Source organism: Anoplopoma fimbria, chromosome 13 (assembly GCF_027596085.1).
Source record: "Anoplopoma fimbria isolate UVic2021 breed Golden Eagle Sablefish chromosome 13, Afim_UVic_2022, whole genome shotgun sequence".
Taxonomy (NCBI): Eukaryota; Metazoa; Chordata; class Actinopteri; order Perciformes; family Anoplopomatidae; genus Anoplopoma; species Anoplopoma fimbria.
Window position 1 is genome coordinate 4,777,701 of NC_072461.1, and position 21,049 is coordinate 4,798,749.

Below are 21,049 nucleotides of genomic sequence, written 5' to 3' on the forward strand. Positions count from 1 at the left end.
CTTTGTGTCTTATTGAATATATTTTTTGTCATGTCGTTATTGATCAAATCGTTGAACATATCAGACCTACAAAAAAAGCTTAAGAGACACACAAACACAATAGGACACTAAATCAAACATTTATTGTTCATCTGTTTGACATTTACACTTCTTACAAGGTGAAACCACTATTATCTTTACTAAAATATATTAATAGATCTGAGTGTATAAAGACATTTCAAACAGAGGAAAAGAAAGAACATAAAAAAATGCATTTTAAGACCCTGTATGAAAAGCTCCTAGAGGCAAAGAGAGCTTGATCACCTTCATGTTGTACAATAACAAACCCTAAATCTTCATTCAGCCAAAAAGAAGAATTTGACAAATTACATTTGATATTTGTGTGCAAGCATTAAGTCACAAATATATATTTGCTTCAACATCATATCCAGGTCCTATGATAAAGGGACATTCAAGAGAAGTGTAGACATAAATTATACTTAGTGCGAGTGGCACAGTCCTATACAGACTGTATGTCTTTACAGGTATGATTCAATGCATTAGTATGGTACATTCAAAGGCCTCTGAGACAATCTTTTACCGTTGAGAAAGAAAGTCGTTTCTATCATGAAGACAAAGCCAGAGGTATGTCAAACTTTTGCAGCAACAAAGACACATATGATGTGATTCTCCATTACCTCCCACCACAACATAAATAGCATAGAGTGTACATTAACAAAAATGTGACGTGCTCAGTGATAAACGTTCAAATAGTGTTCATAAAGGTTGTCCATAGCATGATGAAAGCCAATAACAAAATACAAGATATGCTGTTGATTTGTGATTATTATCAAGGTTTCTATTCTAAAAAAAGTACTTAATCATTTAAAATTGTTGTGATGCAGAAAAAAAATACTTTCACACAGCCTAAAAGTATAATAATAACCTTTACTTTTATTATTGATGCCAAAGACTAAAATAAAAATGTTTCTGCCTGGACAGGATGTGCATGTGTCTTTTTAAAAAAGCGGGTAAGGAAAGCATAATCCTTACAGGCATCAAGGGTCAAACATCAGGCTTCTGGTCCATTTTGGCAAAAAACAAAAAACAAAAAAGGAAAAGAAGAAAGGAAAACAGTGAGATGCAGAATGACCGCCCCTGAAGGCAGCAGCCCTACCTCCACGTTGTCTCAAAGTCCTTGTGCGCATGCCTCAACCTTCTCTGCACATCATTTAGCTTTTAAAATAGCTCAGCACTACTTTGCACTGGAGGTACAGGAAGCCTATAATAAGCATGTCTGAAAAATCAAATTTTAGAAAAAAGAAAATTAAAAAACGAGTATATTAAATATTCGTATTGTATGCATGGGTAATTTTCCTATTTTGTATTAACAGAATATGCAAGTAACTTTTTTGTTAGATATGAAAAGAGTATGAATGGAAAATTCACTTAATTTATTTTTATCGACCAACCTCGCCAATATATAATATTTCTATAGTTATTTGAAAGTCTTTGTGTCTTATTGAATATATTTTTTGTCATGTCGTTATTGATCAAATCGTTGAACATATCAGACCTACAAAAAAAGCTTAAGAGACACACAAACACAATAGGACACTAAATCAAACATTTATTGTTCATCTGTTTGACATTTACACTTCTTACAAGGTGAGACCACTATTATCTTTACTAAAATATATTAATAGATCTGAGTGTATAAAGACATTTCAAACAGAGGAAAAGAAAGAACATAAAAAAAATGCATTTTAAGACCCTGTATGAAAAGCTCCTAGAGGCAAAGAGAGCTTGATCACCTTCATGTTGTACAATAACAAACCCTAAATCTTCATTCAGCCAAAAAGAAGAATTTGACAAATTACATTTGATATTTGTGTGCAAGCATTAAGTCACAAATATATATTTGCTTCAACATAATATCCAGGTCCTATGATAAAGGGACATTCAAGAGAAGTGTAGATATAAATTATACTTAGTGCGAGTGGCACAGTCCTATACAGACTGTATGTCTTTACAGGTATGATTCAATGCATTAGTATGGTACATTCAAAGGCCTCTGAGACAATCTTTTACCGTTGAGAAAGAAAGTCGTTTCTATCATGAAGACAAAGCCAGAGGTATGTCAAACTTTTGCAGCAACAAAGACACATATGATGTGATTCTCCATTACCTCCCACCACAACATAAATAGCATAGAGTGTACATTAACCAAAATGTGACGTGCTCAGTGATAAACGTTCAAATAGTGTTCATAAAGGTTGTCCATAGCATGATGAAAGCCAATAACAAAATACAAGATATGCTGTTGATTTGTGATTATTATCAAGGTTTCTATTCTAAAAAAAGTACTTAATCATTTAAAATTGTTGTGATGCAGAAAAAAAATACTTTCACACAGCCTAAAAGTATAATAATAACCTTTACTTTTATTATTGATGCCAAAGACTAAAATAAAAATGTTTCTGCCTGGACAGGATGTGCATGTGTCTTTTTAAAAAAGCGGGTAAGGAAAGCATAATCCTTACAGGCATCAAGGGTCAAACATCAGGCTTCTGGTCCATTTTGGCAAAAAACAAAAAAGGGAAGGAAGAAAGGAAAACAGTGAGATGCAGAATGAGGCAGAGGATTGTCAGCATGCAACTTAAAGGAACCATATGTTCATAACATGGTGAATCTGGTCAATCCAACTATCCATTAGTGGAGAATTTTCCTCTTCTTCTCCGGCATTACTTAAACTGTAACATACAGAAGAAAAGAGATAAATAAAGACTTGATTGATCAACAAGTCCATCATATTTCATCAAATACAACACGCAGCCTTTTCTTCACATCCCTTACCACGGTTTTGGGTGGTACGTTGGGTCTCTGAAACAACGCAGGTTTCTTGAAGAGAGCTGGCTTGCTGGGTTTTGGTGACATGGTGACAGGAAGGTCCAGCAAGGAGGATTCACCGTTATCCTCAGAAACCTGCTCTGAAGGAACTCCGGCCACCTCATAATGCTTCTTCCTCAGCTCGCCCAAACGCAGACGCTCGTTCTCCAACTGACTTTCTAATTCCAGCAGCTTCACCTGAGGGGCGGGAAATAACCAGGGGGTTATCCATGTTTGAAACCGTTTCTGCTATATATAGTTCAATTTAAAGTTAATTTAATGACTTCTATGTAAAATCAGTTGCCTGTCAAGATCATTTATGTGAAATGGGAAAATAACCCGGTTCAGTATAGTATTATATCCTGTGCTTGCATTTAATCTGTCAGTGTAATAAAGTGTAATAGTGTTTTCTTTAAATTTATTTATGGCTGAATATATTAATTGGAATTGGTCCAGTTTTTGATAAGATTGCAGAGCTTTTAAGTCACACCAGAAAAAGAATCTCTTCCTAGCAACACCCTGCAAAAATGTATCTTTCTTAACTCAATGTCATTAAGTAAAGATCAAAGAAATATGATATGACCTGTGTTTTAGATGAAGCCTGGAGACTTGGAAACTTACATTTAAATCAATTTAATTATAAATAAATAAGAGGAGTGAATGTTCTCAGTAGCTAACAAGTATCAAAAGTAAAGCAAATACACTTCCAGCCTTTAGCGATCACTCTTCAAAAACCCCTCACAGTTCCATGACTGACTTACCTGTGACTCCATTTCTTCTTTTCTCAACTTGATGACGGACATCCCAGAGAAGTCCATGGTTTCTGCAGATGAAAAGTGTTTAAGAATTATTAGACAGATGCACATCATAGTTGACAATGATCTAGTGCACAGATCAAATTCTACTCACCTTTTTCCTCAAGGTGCTCCTGGCCCGTCCTTGTTGAGGCCACCACATTAGCTGCCATTTCATTCACATGGCGAGAAGCCTGCTGGAGAACCGACAGCCTCTTACTGTTGCGGTCTGCCTTAACCTGAGTGCAGAGGAGAGCGCTTGAGTGAGAACAGATGACACAATTTAGACCTTAAACCAACAAATGAATTAGCATAATACAATGTAGTTTATTTCTACATAAATACAGTATCTCCAAGGTTTTATCATTGGAAATCAGACTATTACCTTTGAGGCAGCAACCAGCTGTGCTGTGCTGGCAGCGATCTCGTGGGAGCAGACAATCAACTCTTCGTATTTGCCTGTGTGCAGCACCACCTTATCAGCAGACTCCCTGTGAGGGATCAGGTAAAGATGTTCACTGTGCCCGAGGTGAAACTCAACATTTCTAGCAATGTCCCTACAAAAACTAGCTCTGGCAGCTGCAATAATCTCTTTTTTATAATGACACATGCACTTTGCAATACAAGATGAAATGTCCTGTATGACTTACACCATCTCTGTGGCTCCCCATCCCACAGCCTTGGCAGCAGAGATGAGCCCCTCAGTCCAGCGAGAGTTTCTGGCGTAAAACTCCTTAATGGTTGCTGCACCCTGAACAAACCAAACAACACTACTGTTAGTCCCTGTTAGTTGTTTTTCTGAATGCAACAGAGCAGCTCCTGAGTTTGAAACAAAAGCTGTTGAATTCAAACAAAACCGAGCTGCCAGTTATGGATTCAAAATTAGAACAGTGTGACTCACCCTCCCACCCTCGACAATCTCCTTCTGCAAGTCTGTAGAGGATATGATCAGCAAGCGGATGGCCTACAAAAGTGAATGATAACAGAGAAGAACCAAGAAATTAGGATGTCAATTAAACCTGGATATATTTAGGGTAGACTATGGCAGTACTACATACAGTACATTAGTTGAAACACATCAAACTACAGTACCTTCATCAGGTCTGTGCAGCTGAATAGGATTCTGTGAAAGAGAGTGAAATAGTAAGTGTACATAGTGATTCGCAGGTTAACAACATTCATTGAAGAATGACTAAAGGGTAACAAGGGCAACAAAGATAGAATGCATTTTGGTATTGTGCTCAGCATACAATTATTAGTCTGATGAGAGATTTGAAAATCTGAAAGACTATAAATGTACCCACCAGTTTGAGACTAAATAAACGTAAACAGATGATGCATCTTGTTACAAGTTACTGTTTAAAAGGTCCAAAAATAAACAAACCTTTCATTGACCTCCAGTTTTATTCCTGATGTGTCCTTTCGTGCCTTATCCATCATTTCCTTTAAACAAAATCATTCATGACATTTATCAGTTACATTAGATACACTGCACAATACAACAGGAACATACTTAACAGATAATTTTAGTACATCTTAAAGTAAGTTTTACATTACTTACATCAATCCTGCGGACAGCCTCCTCGATAGCTGCTGATGTTGCAGCCATTTCCTTATCGACCATATCTCCTAGCTCATCCTGGCGAACGTCCATGCCCTTTGGCCGCAGCTCCTAGATATAACAAGAGAAAAATGATTTGTGAAGATAAAGAAAAATACAAGTGAGCACTATTAAAAAGGACTTAAAACATCACTGGGGGAAAATGGAACCTAAATTCTAACGAGTCTTGATCCTGAAATAAGATTTGATATCCAAATAAATCATGAAATACCAATGTAAAAAAAGACCACACGTTGTATTTCCACATCCAAACACTGCTTTGGAACACAGTCATGCATTAACACTGTTCATATTGCAGGAGGTAGTTGGAGGTGCTTCTTATGAATTACATACTTTTTAGAGGGAATCTAAAATAGTTAATGTATCAGTAATCCAACACCCCCTTCAGTCAAAGCCAGAATCCAGCAATTCATTTTGGCCTCCATGCAAGCAAATAATAAAAAGTGGTTTAAATGAGAGTGCATCTCCACTTAAAATCAATGTGAGACCAACTTTTCAGCTTTGGGAGTTGGGCTCACCTCACTGTCCCAGAAACAAGCATTGGTAGGAATGCTTAAAAAATGCTAAATTAATCACCTGCAAGCGGCAAACTGTTTGAGAAAAGTGTACTCATTTAAAGAACATACTTTTATTTAAAACTTTTATTCGTATCTCATATCGTGAACCTGGGTCTTCTTATCGTAACGCAAGGAAAGGCACTGGCAAATTCTGTTAGTAGTATTTAATAAGAAATGAATACAGATATTCTGTGTTATTGTCTCTCACCTGACCCAAGTCAAGGATCTTTTGAACAATCACTCGAATGGAGGCCGGGTCGGCCCTTTGGAGGGTGGTCTTGGACTTCAGGTCCTTGAAGAACTGCAGACTCTGAGTGGCACAGCCTCTGCAGTTCTCTGTCAGTCCTGTTAGGTGTAAGAGGGCAGTGATCAACTATCAGACATAATACTGTGTTCTTTTTACACAGACACTTAAAACTCTCTTCAAGAGAGATTTGAAATCAAAACTGGAAATTGTATTTATGAATGAGATGTAGCTTTACATTTGATTGAATGGGCTGTGTAATAAATACTAATATAACTCATGTAATGCCAATGAGGTTATTCAGATATTCCTTACGGTCTGCATGGTCAGTGGGTGCCATGTGTGCAGTGGCGCTGCCATTGATGATTGTGTCCGCAGCCAAGTGGGAGAACTGGGTCAGAGCCCTCAGCAGCCCTCCAGCATCTGGAAACAAGAGCAAACATTAAGATAGCAGTATGCCACATCAACAAACCAGCCACAAATTGTCATGAGGTCAGCAGGATCATGTTGAATCAGAAGCAGAAAAAACTCACCCCCCATGTTACTCAGATAATCTGCATGGCCTTTTTTCACTTTGTCAACGGAGCCCAGCGTGGCCTCTGCCCGACTTACGAGGTAATCTGTATTTGGGGGACAAACAGAGGAGTAAGAAAAAACACAAGATGCTTTTAAAGTCACTTTGCTGTTAATCTGTTCAGTTTTTGTCTATTGAAATAATCGAGCAGGGGTCTGACCTGGAGAGCTGGTGCAGCGTATGTGAAGGGGATCATCCAGTTTTGCAACAGCATCTTGGATGATGTTCTCAGCCTCTGTGACGGTACCCTGCAGCAGAGCAAACTGCTCCTCCAAAAGTTTCTGCTTCAGCTGCACCTCCAGACTCGTCTACATGTTCACACACACAATTACACATTCAAATGATCATGCATGCGTGTATGGTTTAATTCAAGTTGATGACAAGAGAAATATTCTGACATGCATAAACTAGATGGTTGATTTTTATATCAGAATATCTCATGACAGCTCATCTTTTTATCAGCATAGTGCCCATTGCACCGAATATTACAGTTTCATCAACAACAAGAATTGTTGTTACTGTACTTAAATGACCAAATGAAACCGGTAACCTTAATGCCTTTATTGAGGTGCTGTGAGTGGGCTAAAGTAGAGAGCCGGGAGTCCAGATGAAGCATTTGCACATTTATCCCTGTAAATGCAGCCATGTACACCCACATTTTGCTTTGTGTGTTGAAATTCTAATAAAAAAAAAAAGTATTCTGCATATGCGTATGCGCTTTTTTAACTATAAATATATCTTAGAAGCGCCCTGTGATAGACTGGCGACCTGTCCAGGGTGTACCCTGCCTTCGCCCATTGACAGCTGAGATCGGCTCCAGCACCCCTGTGACCCTTAACTGGATAAGCAGGTTACAGAAAATGGATGGATGGATATCTTAGAAGCTCTTGCTTTGTATATTAACATTTAAATTGACGATCGCCTGGTTCCAAGACCATTTATGTGAGCGGTTTTCATAAAGTGCCTGCGAAGCTATTCTGTTCATTTTCACGTTAATGTACTCCACAGAGCATTCTCCGTCTTTCCTTCATACCATCGCCATGGTATAGACTTCCCTTGTCGCCATCTTTGTACGAAATAAGCCAAAACTGTGCTAGAGTCAGATGGTGGAATGTGTGTCATTAATTAGCTTGGACACCATTATCTATCAGTTTTCTAAAACGCTTTAAAAACTGACTGAGTCATAGTTTGATTAGGTTTATATGGTACAGTACAAGTCTAAAACTCATGCCAATAATTTAACTAAAAAGGGAAAAAAACATTACATCCAAAATGTTTGGGTTGCAGGTATTATTTTAACTGTTATACTGCAATTCATGTAAACATAGCCATTGTACAAATATACACAGTTATTCTCGGGTGACTTGTCTGCAGTTCACACTGCTGAGCTCGGCTCGACCGTCCTGACTGACCTTCTCCTGCAGTTTGCCCTGCAGTTCTCCCAGCTCCCTGCTGCTCCTCTCTCGCTCCTGCTGGAGTGACGACTGCTGCACCTGGGCAGCCTGCCGCAGAGACGACAGCTCCGCCTCCTTCTCACTCACAGATCGCATCAGACGCTCCTTCTCCGCCTGCAGAGCCGTCACTGAGCTGTTCATGTGCTCCGACGTCTGGCAAAGGGAGAGAGCGGTGAGGGAAGCCAGAAGAGGCAGATGGCCTTGATTGTCGGAAGGAAAGTCCATCCGGAAATGTGTGGCAGGCCTCAAGCCTCCAAACACAGAACGACTCTAAATACTAAATGGTGGTGAATTAGCTAAACATCATCGAGGTGGTGGCTGTATTATAACTTTACAGGTGAACACTTCTCACCTTCTCGCTGCTCTGCAGAGTCCCCTTGATGCGCATCACTTCTGCCATCTTCTCCTCCAGGTCTCTCTTCAGCTTCTCCATTTCAAACTTCTGCTCTTCCAGCTACAGTCACAATAAACAGCATTATTTAAATTGATCTACACTGCACTGCTACCTTGAAACCTCCATGTTCTTGTTAAAAAAACAAAACACCAACCTTCATATCAGCTTCCTGTTTTATTCGATCAACCTCAAACGACAGCTGCTGTTTGGTCCTCTCCACCTCTTCCTGGGTCTGCTGGGTTGCTGATAGCATCTTCACAGTGTCTGCACTCTGTCGGCACATTAACACATTTAGTGTTACCACACACAGCCAGGTGCTGACATCTAATTAAAAACAAACATCTGAGGTCTGGTCTGCAGTCTGTCTCTACCTTCCGCAGTAGTTCAGCATGGCTGGACACCAGCTCTGTGTGTTTCTCCTTCAGCTTATTGTACCGCTGCTCAGTGGCCTGCGCTCTTTCTGCACATCAGAGACAGATGACAGGGTTTTCATATGCACTTGACCACATTTTGTCGATGTATATTAGAGACAGTATTGACTATGTTTTACTTTCTGCTTCAATGAAGACGGCCTGTGTGCCCTCATGTTCTGCGTTTCGGCGACGAGTAGCCTCCAGCTCCATGCGCAGTTGTTCATTTTCCACAAGAGCACGTTGCTTCTGTGCACGCTGTTCTTCCAGTTCTGCCTCCAAACTGTTGATTTGGGACTTCAGCTGTGTGATGTAACGCTGAGCCTTCAGGATAAAGAGAGATCTGTATTTTAGGAAAAATCTACCGGTGTCAGTACAAATGCCTATAGAAAAATCACGATGCACACAGCAGAGAGGGGAGGGATATCATGCAAAAAAAGGCAAAATGCCATGACGTCAAAAATCTCAACTGGACACCCCTGTCTGGTCCAGAGGCTACTTGCCACATTCCACATGTCAGGAGCAGCATTTGCTTCCACCCAACACATGACCCAGATTCCTTTGCACGTAGATAATAATGCCCTCTACTACCACACCTCTTCTATGCACTAACAAAAGAAGCCTGAAACAGGTGATTCAGACAGTCAGAACAGTCCTTACCTCTGCTTTGACTTTCTCCAGCTCTGCTCTCAACAACTCCAGGTCCTGCTTTAGGCTCTCAATCTGGAGATCCCTGCCGGACAGAAAACACACATTCATAATGTTCTGGCATAGATCTCATACTGTAACCCAATTGTTGGAATGACGATCACAGGTTAAAAGTTAAAAACACCCTGACTCACCGCTCATCGAAGCCTCCATTGGGAGGTCCAAAGGTCTGATCAAATATGTCGAATTGCTGAAAAAAAAGTGAAATAATAAGTGAAAAAAGAAAACACAGATTTATGGTACTATTGTATAAGTGTGAGTGACTTTATGCATGCATCAGTGACCTACGGGCCATACCTGTGGCTGTGGCTGTGCCTGTAGGCTGGATGTTGAGACGTTGCTGACGTCGATGAGCGGCTCGGGATCATCGTCGTCGTCATCTTGTTGCTCTGGTTCGTACTCATCCGGGATGACCACCACTGGCTTCACGTGCTTAGCCAGTGAGGCTGCATGCAGGAAGTTAGGTGGGGACTGACAAGGAGACAGACAAAAGGTACTTTACTGTTGTATTTATGGTTATCTATGAGAAAACGGCAATGGCAAGATTCAACAGATCATAGCTGTCTACATAAATAATAAGCAAAATGCCCCAGTTTGTAGCTAGCAGTAGCAGTATTGGTTTATTGTGAGGTCATTGACATCCAAGATGGAGGCTGTGACTCTGCACTGAAGTCATCCCACCTCTCCCTATCCCTCTGAGCACTTACATCAGGCAGCTTGGGGATCTGGATCAGCCTCTTGAAGTACAGCATGTCTCTGGCTTTATTGAAGAAGGTCTTAAGGCTGTGGGACAAAGGACAACAAGTTAATATCATATATTTTCTAGACTTATTAGATCATTTCACTTTTTTATGTTTTTTTATCACAATTAGAAGGTTTGGCAAACAGTGCCGTCCTCTCTGAACTCAGCAGCAAAAATATATATGTGCCTATATATATGTGAGCACTGCCTGGTGAGGCAGGATTATGTTGCACTCTTCCTTTGGTAAAAAAATTACTCATTCACTCGTGTCCTGAGGCCTTGGATGTCCTACCTGTGGAACTGGTCATGGAAACGATCACGGTGTCCTTGTAAGGTGTCAGCGGGGAGACCTGAAAGCCACAACATCGTACAACGTTCTTATGCTTTAAAAACAAAAAAATAATTTCAAGGCAATAGCTTGAATTACAGCCATAATTGATTTGCTTTATTTTGTTGATATAGTAATAACTGCCCTTACAGGCATGCAGCTTGAATAGTAGCTTGACGGTGAAGTGGTAGAGGTGACTACAGTCCTGGACAACTTGAATGAGTGGAGACAGCCGACACTGGCCTGATGTGAGAGTGGAGATGGCGATGGATGTGTTGAGCTGTCGGATCACTAGGAGAGAGATCAGACAGAATGTTAAGAATCCAATTTGCCTGTCACCCTAAAACATTTCATTTTTGTGCTTTTCCTTTTGAAATATCTGTGCTGCAGAACTCTTTAGATGCTGGCTTCTAAATGATGCCCATGTCTAATCCTCATCGGATAGTTAATAAAGCGTCTAGGGGTGCAAACAGAGGCTGTATTTTTACCCATTCTGTAAATATTCCTGATAAAATAAAGTGCAGACTCTTCCATTGAGTCAGATACTGTTGAAGAGTTAGTTTTCACATTCAGTTTTCTTGTTACTTAAGTACCTTGCTGTCCTTGAGAATACAAGAACACTTCTCTTACAGTACAGCTGCAAAATTTGTTTATGGTCTTCAAGACTTGATCCTGGGCACGCACCCTGCAGTCATGGGAGGAGCATACCATTGCAGTTGCACTGGAGGAAATCAACTTAATGTCCTCTAATTAAGGGCATTTCCTCAAACATGAGTTTAAACTGGACCAAGTGATTGAAATCCTTTTTTTTTTTTTAAATGGACTACAGTCTATGTGAAAACAGGCAGGACAAGAGTTGCTCACAATAACCTTTTAATCAAAGGGCTCTTGACTTTTTAACATAAATAGATAATATCAGCAGGCTGCAGCCCTCTACAGTAGCTCAAGTTTCTTTTCCTTGGAAGAGTAGGATGAGGGAAAGGTGGGAGGGGTTTTTTTTTCACCTGTCTCAGCCAGCCTCAGCTCTGCGTCCAAGTAATCGAACACCTCCACTGTGAGCTGGAACCTGCAGCAGAGAAGTTGATACCTCTGTTAGACAGAGAAGAGGCCACACTCAGAAACAATGATGATGTGACCCCGTGGAATTAAACGAGCAGCAGTGTTTGTCTATTTATGTTTGGGTTTTTTTTGCTGGTTTGGCTGTCAGCAGCTGTGCTTATGATTGCTGATTATAAATGTGGATTTAAGGCCAAACAGATAATTAAATAAAGTCACTTCCTGTAGTATTTGGAAACTCACACATTATTAATGTCGGTTCCTGCAGTGCGCTCCAGGACTTCATCGGAGGCTTCCAGGTTCGGAGGGATTTCTGAATGCTGCAGAGGTGCATTGTTGGAGGTTTAGTGTCTATTCCCATTCACGGTGTGTAACATTAAGCTGAGTCATCCATTAGGTGTATCATCTACCGTGTGGTGTGACATCCGACGGAGGATGCTCTTACCTTCACATGAAACTCCATTTTTGTGCAGAGCACCTTGGTATACAGAGCCACTAGCTGTCCATATTTGTCATGGAGGTTGCTCTGGAAATGCAGGCGGGCAAGAATTAAGCACAAATAATATTCATGACTATATTCTTGTTGAGTAGAAGCCTTTGTCTTTTGTTTTGATTATTTCAGGCTTTACAGGAAATCCATATAACTACATGTTTCTATTTCTTGCATTTGCATACTTTTGAAATCAAAAAAAAATAAAATGTAATGAAAAGATGCAAGGACTCACCCATAGTTTCCCAATTTCAACTAAAGAGCTGTGATGCCTCATGCAGTCTTGTAAAACCTGTGAAAGTGAACAACTCTTCTCATTAGGTTTATGCAAAAAGCCTTATTTTACACATTAAAAGTGAACCGTTTAGATGTTATTACCAGACATAATAGAACAAAGGAAGAAAGACAATATTAAATATATATATATATACAAGTTAAAGACAATATTAAGTCAATAATCACATAATGTAGGGTTTCACAGTTTTCACATTTGAGAAAACTAACAAATTGTTTGTTTAATTATTTTTCAAAGCTTGATGTTGAACTCATGATGCTGCAACAGTCTCTGATCACTAAACAAATATGCTCTTTTAACATCTCCCTGGTGTCACAGATAGTAAGCTGCCGTACATTGCGGTGTCCATCCCGCAGGACTTTGTGCAGTACATGGCAGAATTTCCAGCTGAGGATGGAGCTGCCAGCCAGAGGTAAGCCCAGAGCGTAGGACCAGAAGGTGTAGGCTCCCTTCTCCCTGTGAGTCCCCAGGATGATTCCTGTTGTCATGCTGTTAAGGAAGCACGTACAACATGTGCCTTTCTGAAAAAATCTCACAAGGAAATGAAGAGATATGTTCCTGTTTTGGTTTACACCTCTGACTGGTGCCTTCTGTTGTTAGATCCCATCCTAATATTTTGTTTAAACAGCAAATACAACAAATTACTGAATAAACATTCTCCCAAAATGCTGTTTTATGATGACTACATATATACATATATATATACATATTAACTGTGCAGACACATTTCCCTCAAAGAAGGTTAACAATGACAACTTTGTTCAAAAAGAGACACTAATAGCATATGAATGAAATAAATGACCTTAAAAGTTGTGATGTGAAGGCAGTACCAGACACTACTGATATAAACAGAACAGTAAAACTCTCCTGATGTTAGTTTGAAATGTGATTTCATTTTTTTTAAAGGATACGTCGTGCATGTTTCTCCTTCACAGGCATCTCACTGGAGGTGATGGCCTTGCTGATGCTGCTCAGCTGAAAGGAGAGGAGATGAGAGGAGTTAATCTTGGATCTTGTACAGCTTGCTTCTCCACCCACACAACCATCAAATGTAGTGCTTACAATAGACAAAACAACAAACACATAAGTCATGAGAAGTTAAACAAAGAATGGGAGGCAAACAAATGATAACAGGCTGCGCTGCACTGACTGGAATGAATCAGAGAAACAATGACTCTGCACTGTGTACACACAGGAGGACTTTTGGCTCACACCTTATGGTTAGCCGGATTTTAACCGACCAGAAACAGAGAGTAATTCAGGAAGAACTAGCAGCTAGATTAATGCTAAGCTTAGACTGATTTATAGTGAAAGGTGACCACAGAAAAGAAGTCGTGCAGATTCCTTTTGTTTCGATGCTGGTGCTACATCACGAATATCTTGATTAAAATATGAATCAAACATTGTTTTTCCATATCTAGTGCTGCTTACCTACTTGTAATGTCAACAAACTAAATGTGTGTGGTGGATCTATGGGAGCTCAGGTCAGAGAAAACAAACCCTGCTTATTAAGATAACATTACATACTATCCTCCTGATTATGAAAGCATGAGAGAGACTGAGTGGCACCAGAATAACAGAGCACACAACAAACTGCTCTGCAACCGGTACAGCCGGTTAAACAAGTGTCGCAGAAAAGGAGCAGGAAGGGAGAGACAAAAAAAAAAAAAAAAAAAAACACACAGTCTGGATCTCCACACTGTTGGATATGTGTCCCCGTAGACATCCACTTATTTAAATGAACCTCAGACACAAAAGCAACATAACTTCCTGGTGTGGTCATGTTACACCAGGGTGCTCTTTATGGTCATTCCCCATCTGTGAGAAATAAACCTTATTTTTAAAAAGGTCTTTGTTTAATTAGCACATCATTATTAATGTTTTTAAAAAACAAACTAATATTCGAATAAATTTGATATAAATAAATACCTCTTGAGCAAAAGTGTATGATGTAGAATGTTTTTCTTTACAGTATCTTAATGCTGAAATAACCATGGAACCAATACTGGCTTACAGCAGCTGTGATCAGGGCTGTGATTTTCAAAGATAAAAGCATAAACAAGATGTAGTCAAAGATGGAGAATGTCCTACACAGTGGACTGTAAGAATTGCAGGGAGTTCCACAGTTTGAACTGCATTTCCATGAAGACCTTTGAAAGTAATTAAAAATTGTATGGTTGGGGGAAAATGTATCACTGATGGATTTAAATATATCAATCCATCTCCTTCTTTCCTGGCTTTAAAATTATATTTAATTACCTCATAAAATTAATATCAATTTGAGCCCAACTGCACAGCAGATGTATAATATGTAAACAACTATCAACTAACTCACTCACACATAATGATTATATCACTATATATATATATGCTGTTAAACGCCATTAACAATTACTCTGGACTACTGTGACAACACCCAAAGCTAAATCAGGCTTAAAAACTGTGTGGCAAGCCTTAAGTCACAAGTCAGTCTACACTGAGGAGTTGCAATCAAGAACTGCTAGTCTTTGTTTAAACCTGCAGGAAAAAACATCTGGGTGCAGTTTAAGATATTGGGAAAATACATATTATTTTTTTAATAACTCTCCCCAACACACTTAACTGTGATTATTTTAGTATTTATGGACCTCAGTCAAATCCAATTTGCACCAAAATAGGAAAAACGTAATACAAGTTCTCATCTACATGTTAATGAGCACTGTGTCCTTTTAACACATCCATTGAAAGACATAATCTACATGATGCTAGCAAGCCAGCTTCACCATCACAGTATTACATAAGAGACTAATCCAAAATACAAGCATTTAAGCAGAAGCATCTACAATCTCGGTCTCTCTTCCCACAGTATTTTCCTGCATCAAAACGCTCCTTAAACATGAGTGCGTAACTAAAACATGTAGTAGAAGTTGCACATACCAGTACATGACGGCATAAGACTCTGGTTCTCTGGTCTTACCCCAAACACAAGCTTGTCACATCTTTGTTTGAAACATAATCACATATCAGTAGCAGATGCCCCTAATCCCACCAACCCTATAAAAGTCTCTTAAATACATTACAAACCCCCCCCCCACTCCCAATCCACACACACAGAACCACCAAAACATACACGGTCACATAACAAAGCACAGAGGGGCTACTGTGGCGTTCAGAGCGAGAGGGGTGGACCGCTTCTGACGCAAATGGACTGCTGCCTCATCGTTTACACAGGGCAAGTGCAGCGGGCGAGCATGGAGGCCTGTGTGACAATGAGGGGTTTGTTTGGGGGAGGAAGGCCGACAGCTGGGGCAGAAGATTGGGTTGGATGGGGGCTGCGCTCTGGCACACAGAGCCTGGCACTGAGGCCTCAACAGATGGCCGCTGAGCAGGGAGGCTGGAGGGAGACTCTCATAGTACATTCAGAATGGCTGTCAGTCAGAGAGCAGCGACTGAGCGAGGGACGGGACAGTAGGACTAGGCGATATGGACAAAATATTCCACCCGATACTTATCACTTCATATCTCAATTACGACACATATCACTATATAGCATGTTTTCTGGCAATTCAATAAATAAATTGTCTATATTTAATAACCACCTGGTTTGGAATGCTCTCGTAAACTGAATACTTACCAAATAAAAAATACTGAGTATTTCCTCATTTATTTAATAACTTTAGTGCAAAAAACAATCATATTTTTTGAGAAATAACAATATTGCAATATTCCAATTTAATTGCGATATGATTCCATAAAAAGGTGATAAATTATCATCCTGAATTGATGCCCAGCCCTTGGGGACGAAAAGGAGAATGACACTAAATGCAGGACAAGAGATGGAGGGTGACCAATTACTACATACTGTTAACTGTCAGAATAAGCACAAGACATCCAGCTGATGGGCTCGAGTGCAGCATTTTTGGAATAAAATATACAGATTTCAGTGTCACTCGTTGAAGCACTGCAGTGTACATACCCTTACCTCACCTTGCTCAAGGCTTCTGGGGAAATAATAGGTACTGGTTCCATGGGGATCAAACTACAGCAGAGCTTTTAACTAATTAGCTACTGGAGAGCTGCAATTAAAGAATATTGATCATCGATAAATCTGCCTTTTATTTTTTTGATTAATCCTTTGGTCTATAGAACATGATCATTTCTTGAAGATCAAGGTGACTTCATCAAATGTTGTTTTATCCGATTGATTATTCAACTTATTGTTACAGCTGTAATTACTAGTCAGCTTTGTTTAATTGTAACTGCAAATGTAACTACTTCTCATTTCACCCGTCAACCTACACCCAGGTCACACACTAGCACAAACACAGATAGCATTTCCTTAATGCCGTGGTCAAATGGAAGTCGGATAATATCCAAACTTTTTACTAACAGAGCAATCATCGACACATTTCGACTGGCCAACAAGTGAGTGCTGTATGTGGTTCAAGCGTCAGTAAATCCTTTGACCAGCAGAGAGGAGAAGTGAGAGGGAGGGAAAGCCTGGACTAATCCCTGAGGCCTGCCATGAGGTCTATTGCCAGCTAGCATTACAGTAGCCTCTACAGTCTCTCCACGCTGCATGAATATCTCCAACCATGAGGCGTCTCTGCCTTACCTTGTCATCTCTGCCTTTAAGCAGTGTGTCCATGTGCTTGGACATCCTGGTGTGGCTGAGTGTATGAAGTTAATGAAGTCAAAACATCAGCGCTACACCTGAGCTGCTTCTCACTGGACATAATGCTCTGAGGTGAGAGCACTTATTGCAGGTCCTTATCAGCTTAATTCAACAGACTGCTGCTGGGGCTCTGGCTGACAAGGTCACAAACAGTCTTTAGCGCAGTTCACACCTGTTAGCTAGATGAAGCACTAACAGGAATGCCGACTATTCACCTGACCGGTGTATTAAATCAGTTGAAGCCATGATTCACAGACGCAATAAAGCAAATGCAAAATTAAGGCGTTAAAAGTTCTCTTTTAACAGCTTTGTCAATTCAATATTATTTCTCAGATCAAATGGTTTTAAAATGTAACTCTTGCATTTTATCAATGTCTTATTGTGTTGCTAGCACAGCCTCTCCCACATCAACACAGGGAATAATCACAACAAAGAAAGACACACTGGACATCCAGTTGTATTCCTCTTCTCACTGCTCATCTGTCCCTAAACAGATATATAAAAGCACTCTTCCAGCCCCAAAATCACAGGTGGTGTTTATATGATGTGCTGCAAATTGAAATCCCTCAGGTTTACCGTCAACTCTTATTGCTATAATTTTAACAACAAATTGTGTTTGTACATCATATCCTTTACTAAAATCACTGGATTAAAGGACACACCGGGATATTTAGTGAATAGCAACCATAGACAAACATGGCAACAGCTATAATAGAAACACTCATGCGAAATAAGATACATATTTTGTCATTAAAGACTTGACTTTGATATGATAAAACTTGCACTGAAGAGAATTCACTTTAATTTTATGAAATATGTCAACAAAAGCAGCAAAACAAAACATCTATCATATAATAGAGGAAGTTTTATGATTACATTGTGTCTTTTAGGTTAGTGTTTTTTTCTGAAAATGAAAAAGGACATTTTGGGGCATTATGAGCACATTTTCTAAATAATGTTTGTATGGTTATACTGCTAAAAAACTTGACTCTAAAAAAACAGAGTCTGTTTTTAAAACATCAGCCTTTTGTGAGTGAAACAATCCTGACCAACGTGCTTTTAATTCTCTCTCTACTCCCACTCAGTAGATGTGTTTTTGCCCTCTGGTACTCCCATCCCCCTTTCCCTCTCTCAAGGGCACTCACTCAGGCAACAGGAGTGAGGGAAAGCAAACACGACACACAAACACACAGGAAGCTGTGTGAGACATTTCACCTTGGTACCGAGGTCAACACAAAGAGGAAAGAACGCAGGAGAGGAGTGACAGTGAGGTGCAGCAGGAGTTTCAGTAAGAGCTCTTGATGAATCAGCAATACTGAGAATCTCTATGACATGATATATGCTGTCAGCATTCCTCTATCATATCTATATATATATATATATATATATATATATATAGATATGATAGAGGAATAAAGGGGCTCCCACCTACACACAGGATACTTTTGACACTACAAGGTTAAATAGCTGCACAATGTGCCGTTTTAAAACTACTTAGTCAGTACGTTTTGCAAGTAGTTCACCAGTTGAGTCTCCACATCCACCAAACTACTTGTAGTAAAATTCGAATTAGGAGGTGGTAAAGAGCCGTACAATAATCAGGAGTCAGATACAGCCACATACTGCCTACTTCATTTGCATATTGCCCAGTGAATTCATTCAGCTGACCAGTGGCACCCGACAGTCATTCATATAAACAAGAACATCAGTTCAAAGCTTCAAATTTTACTTTTCCACTCAGGTCTGAATAAGCTGTGAATTTTAAACAACACTTGTCCTTTACACACACAACATGCCTTGTTGAACATATGTTGCATTGCATTAAACTAAGCAACGCAACAATGGCCAGTTTAGCGATCAAAACTGGGCCTGTTTGATGCCGTTTGCTGTTCTTATAAACAAATATGCTGCAACATTTAACAAGTTAACTTGTGGCAACAAACATGTTAATGTTTATTAAAAAAAATGTTACAGTTAAATCATAATCTAATGAAAATTAGATTATGATTTAACTGTAACATATGATTTATTCTCGCTATTTTGTGAGAAAGAAAAGGGTGGCAGATGAAAGGCAAGCAGGGATCCAAGCACCTCGGCTCCACCTCTCTGCACGTGCTTCATAAGCAAATAAAACACTGACAGAGGGAAATACACTGGGCGGAGGAAAAGCACAGCCCATTTTAGATAGCATAATACTGAACGTACTGGAAGTCTGAACTCCTGGGCAGCTGTTTAACAATTTGTGTAGTTGCTCAACCTTGTCAGAATCTCACATTTCCATGTGAGACTGACGGGAGTGCGTGTGTGTGTGTGTGTGTGTGTGTGTGCGGGGGGGGGACTAACAGATTTTTAGCACTTAGTCAACAAAACCATCCACAATAGAGTATCTTGATGGTGATGACTGCAGTGAGGCAACTGGCAGAAACCACAAAGCACCTGTTGTTGCATGAAGAATGTAACAAACCTCATTCCTTCCGTGCACACACAGAAAGGAAACTGAATCAGACACACTGAAGAACTGGGTATTTTAGCTCAAAGTTAAAGCACTATTTAAGTGCTTTATCCACCTGAAGGCTGTTAAAGACATGAAACAAATGGCTGTATGGGAGGAATGGTGGCCAAACCAGAAGGACTTGATCAGCATGATGTCAATTTACAGACTCCAGGGAGGACTGAGCTTTGTGTCAATACAAAGAGCAAAGTATGGACACGGATGGCCTTAAGTCCTCAGTCTACTATTTTTTTCCCAAGTAGGCCGATGCTTTCAAGACATTTAAACGAAAAGTTCACCACAAATTACAAAATTGACCTTTTTTCTCTTACCTGTAGTCCTCTTTATCCGATTGTATAAAACATTAAACTGTACAAAACCATGGATTATATTAAGAACCCAGGTCAGCATTTCTGGACAGAGACATTTATGTTGAGCTTTACAAACTACTACATTTCAAATGTATCTTTTAGTGCTTTGACCACATGCCGAATGCCACATAGTCCCATTAATGAAGAGAAAGCAGACGTCTCTGCCACACTGGAAAAATGGATTTATGTACTACAGGTAAGAGGGTAAAACTTGTGAACTGCTCCTTTAATTCACAATCCATTCAATTCCAAAGGCAAGGTGTTAATTGGAAATGTGGCCTATGCGGTAGCCTTCACTGAGAGTACCACACACACACACACACACACACACACACACACACACACACACACCAAGTGAAGCCACATCAGGCTGTTAAAAGGCGCAGGTCCCCTCAGTGAGCTTTAACACGCAGAGTCTCTCTGTTTTTACCTGCTGCTTGTCAAAATGCTCCCTCTCCGCTCCGAGGTTGGCCTCAGTTCGCCTGGATTTCACCCGTGTGGGCACATGCCTCATGCTGTTCATCCTTTAGATTGGACAATGACGGTTTCAACAAGAAAAAAAAACGTTCAGGCTAGAGTAAATATATCAGCGTCCTCTTCTATCTAGACGCCATAGTCTCTGTGGGACATCTCCAAGCTGCGGCTTCATTGCTGGTGCTGCATCGCGGCTGAAGGAGGAAGAGCAATGACTGCGTTACGTAGATAGATCCTCCCCCAAGGTGGAGGAAATCATCATCATCTCTTCTGCCTCAGACATCATCGCAGATGAGTGTTTTGCATCAGACTTTTCCTTTTTATACATTATGCTGTGTGTTTCGGTTCTTTTTTTTTTTGGTCGAGACACGCTCATCCGTCCGTGTCTCTCAGCTGCATACAGTGACGTCACCTGAATGAAATGAAAACACATGAGGATTATCTTTTTTTTTTTTTTTTACTCTGATAAGCCTGAGATTGCATCTGATTTTATAATAACAGTGAAGTAGTGGTGGAATAAGGAA

General features: G+C 39.9%; 1 protein-coding gene across 1 annotated transcript; it reads right to left on the reverse strand.

Moving 5' to 3' along the window:
* Positions 1-1,648: 1,648 nt before the first annotated feature.
* Positions 1,649-20,838, reverse strand: hip1rb (huntingtin interacting protein 1 related b). Its single transcript, XM_054610445.1, has 32 exons — positions 20,482-20,838; positions 13,447-13,510; positions 12,871-13,013; positions 12,476-12,532; positions 12,196-12,276; positions 11,994-12,070; positions 11,699-11,760; positions 10,845-10,985; positions 10,659-10,716; positions 10,332-10,407; positions 9,922-10,095; positions 9,759-9,814; positions 9,577-9,649; positions 9,057-9,240; positions 8,878-8,966; positions 8,661-8,777; positions 8,465-8,566; positions 8,071-8,265; positions 6,819-6,966; positions 6,618-6,704; positions 6,400-6,507; positions 6,049-6,185; positions 5,224-5,334; positions 5,047-5,105; positions 4,755-4,785; positions 4,564-4,626; positions 4,313-4,413; positions 4,048-4,153; positions 3,778-3,901; positions 3,630-3,691; positions 2,836-3,066; positions 1,649-2,732 (listed from the first exon to the last, which is right to left on the reverse strand). Exons 1-32 carry the CDS (start codon positions 20,572-20,574, stop codon positions 2,724-2,726), a joined length of 3,219 nt encoding a protein of 1,072 aa, XP_054466420.1. The 5' UTR covers positions 20,575-20,838; the 3' UTR covers positions 1,649-2,723.
* Between the last annotated feature and the right edge of the window lie 211 nt (positions 20,839-21,049).

Excerpts from the sequence above, each read along its gene's own strand:
- hip1rb (XM_054610445.1), bottom strand. The coding sequence starts at position 20,574 with ATGAACAGCATGAGGCATGTGCCCACACGGGTGAAATCCAGGCGAACT. Across the intron at positions 6,967-8,070 it reads AGGGCAAACTGCAGGAGAAG|ACGAGTCTGGAGGTGCAGCT; the intron begins GTCAGTCAGGAC and ends GTGAACATGTAG. Across the intron at positions 6,186-6,399 it reads ACCCACTGACCATGCAGACC|GACTGACAGAGAACTGCAGA; the intron begins GTAAGGAATATC and ends TACACCTAACAG.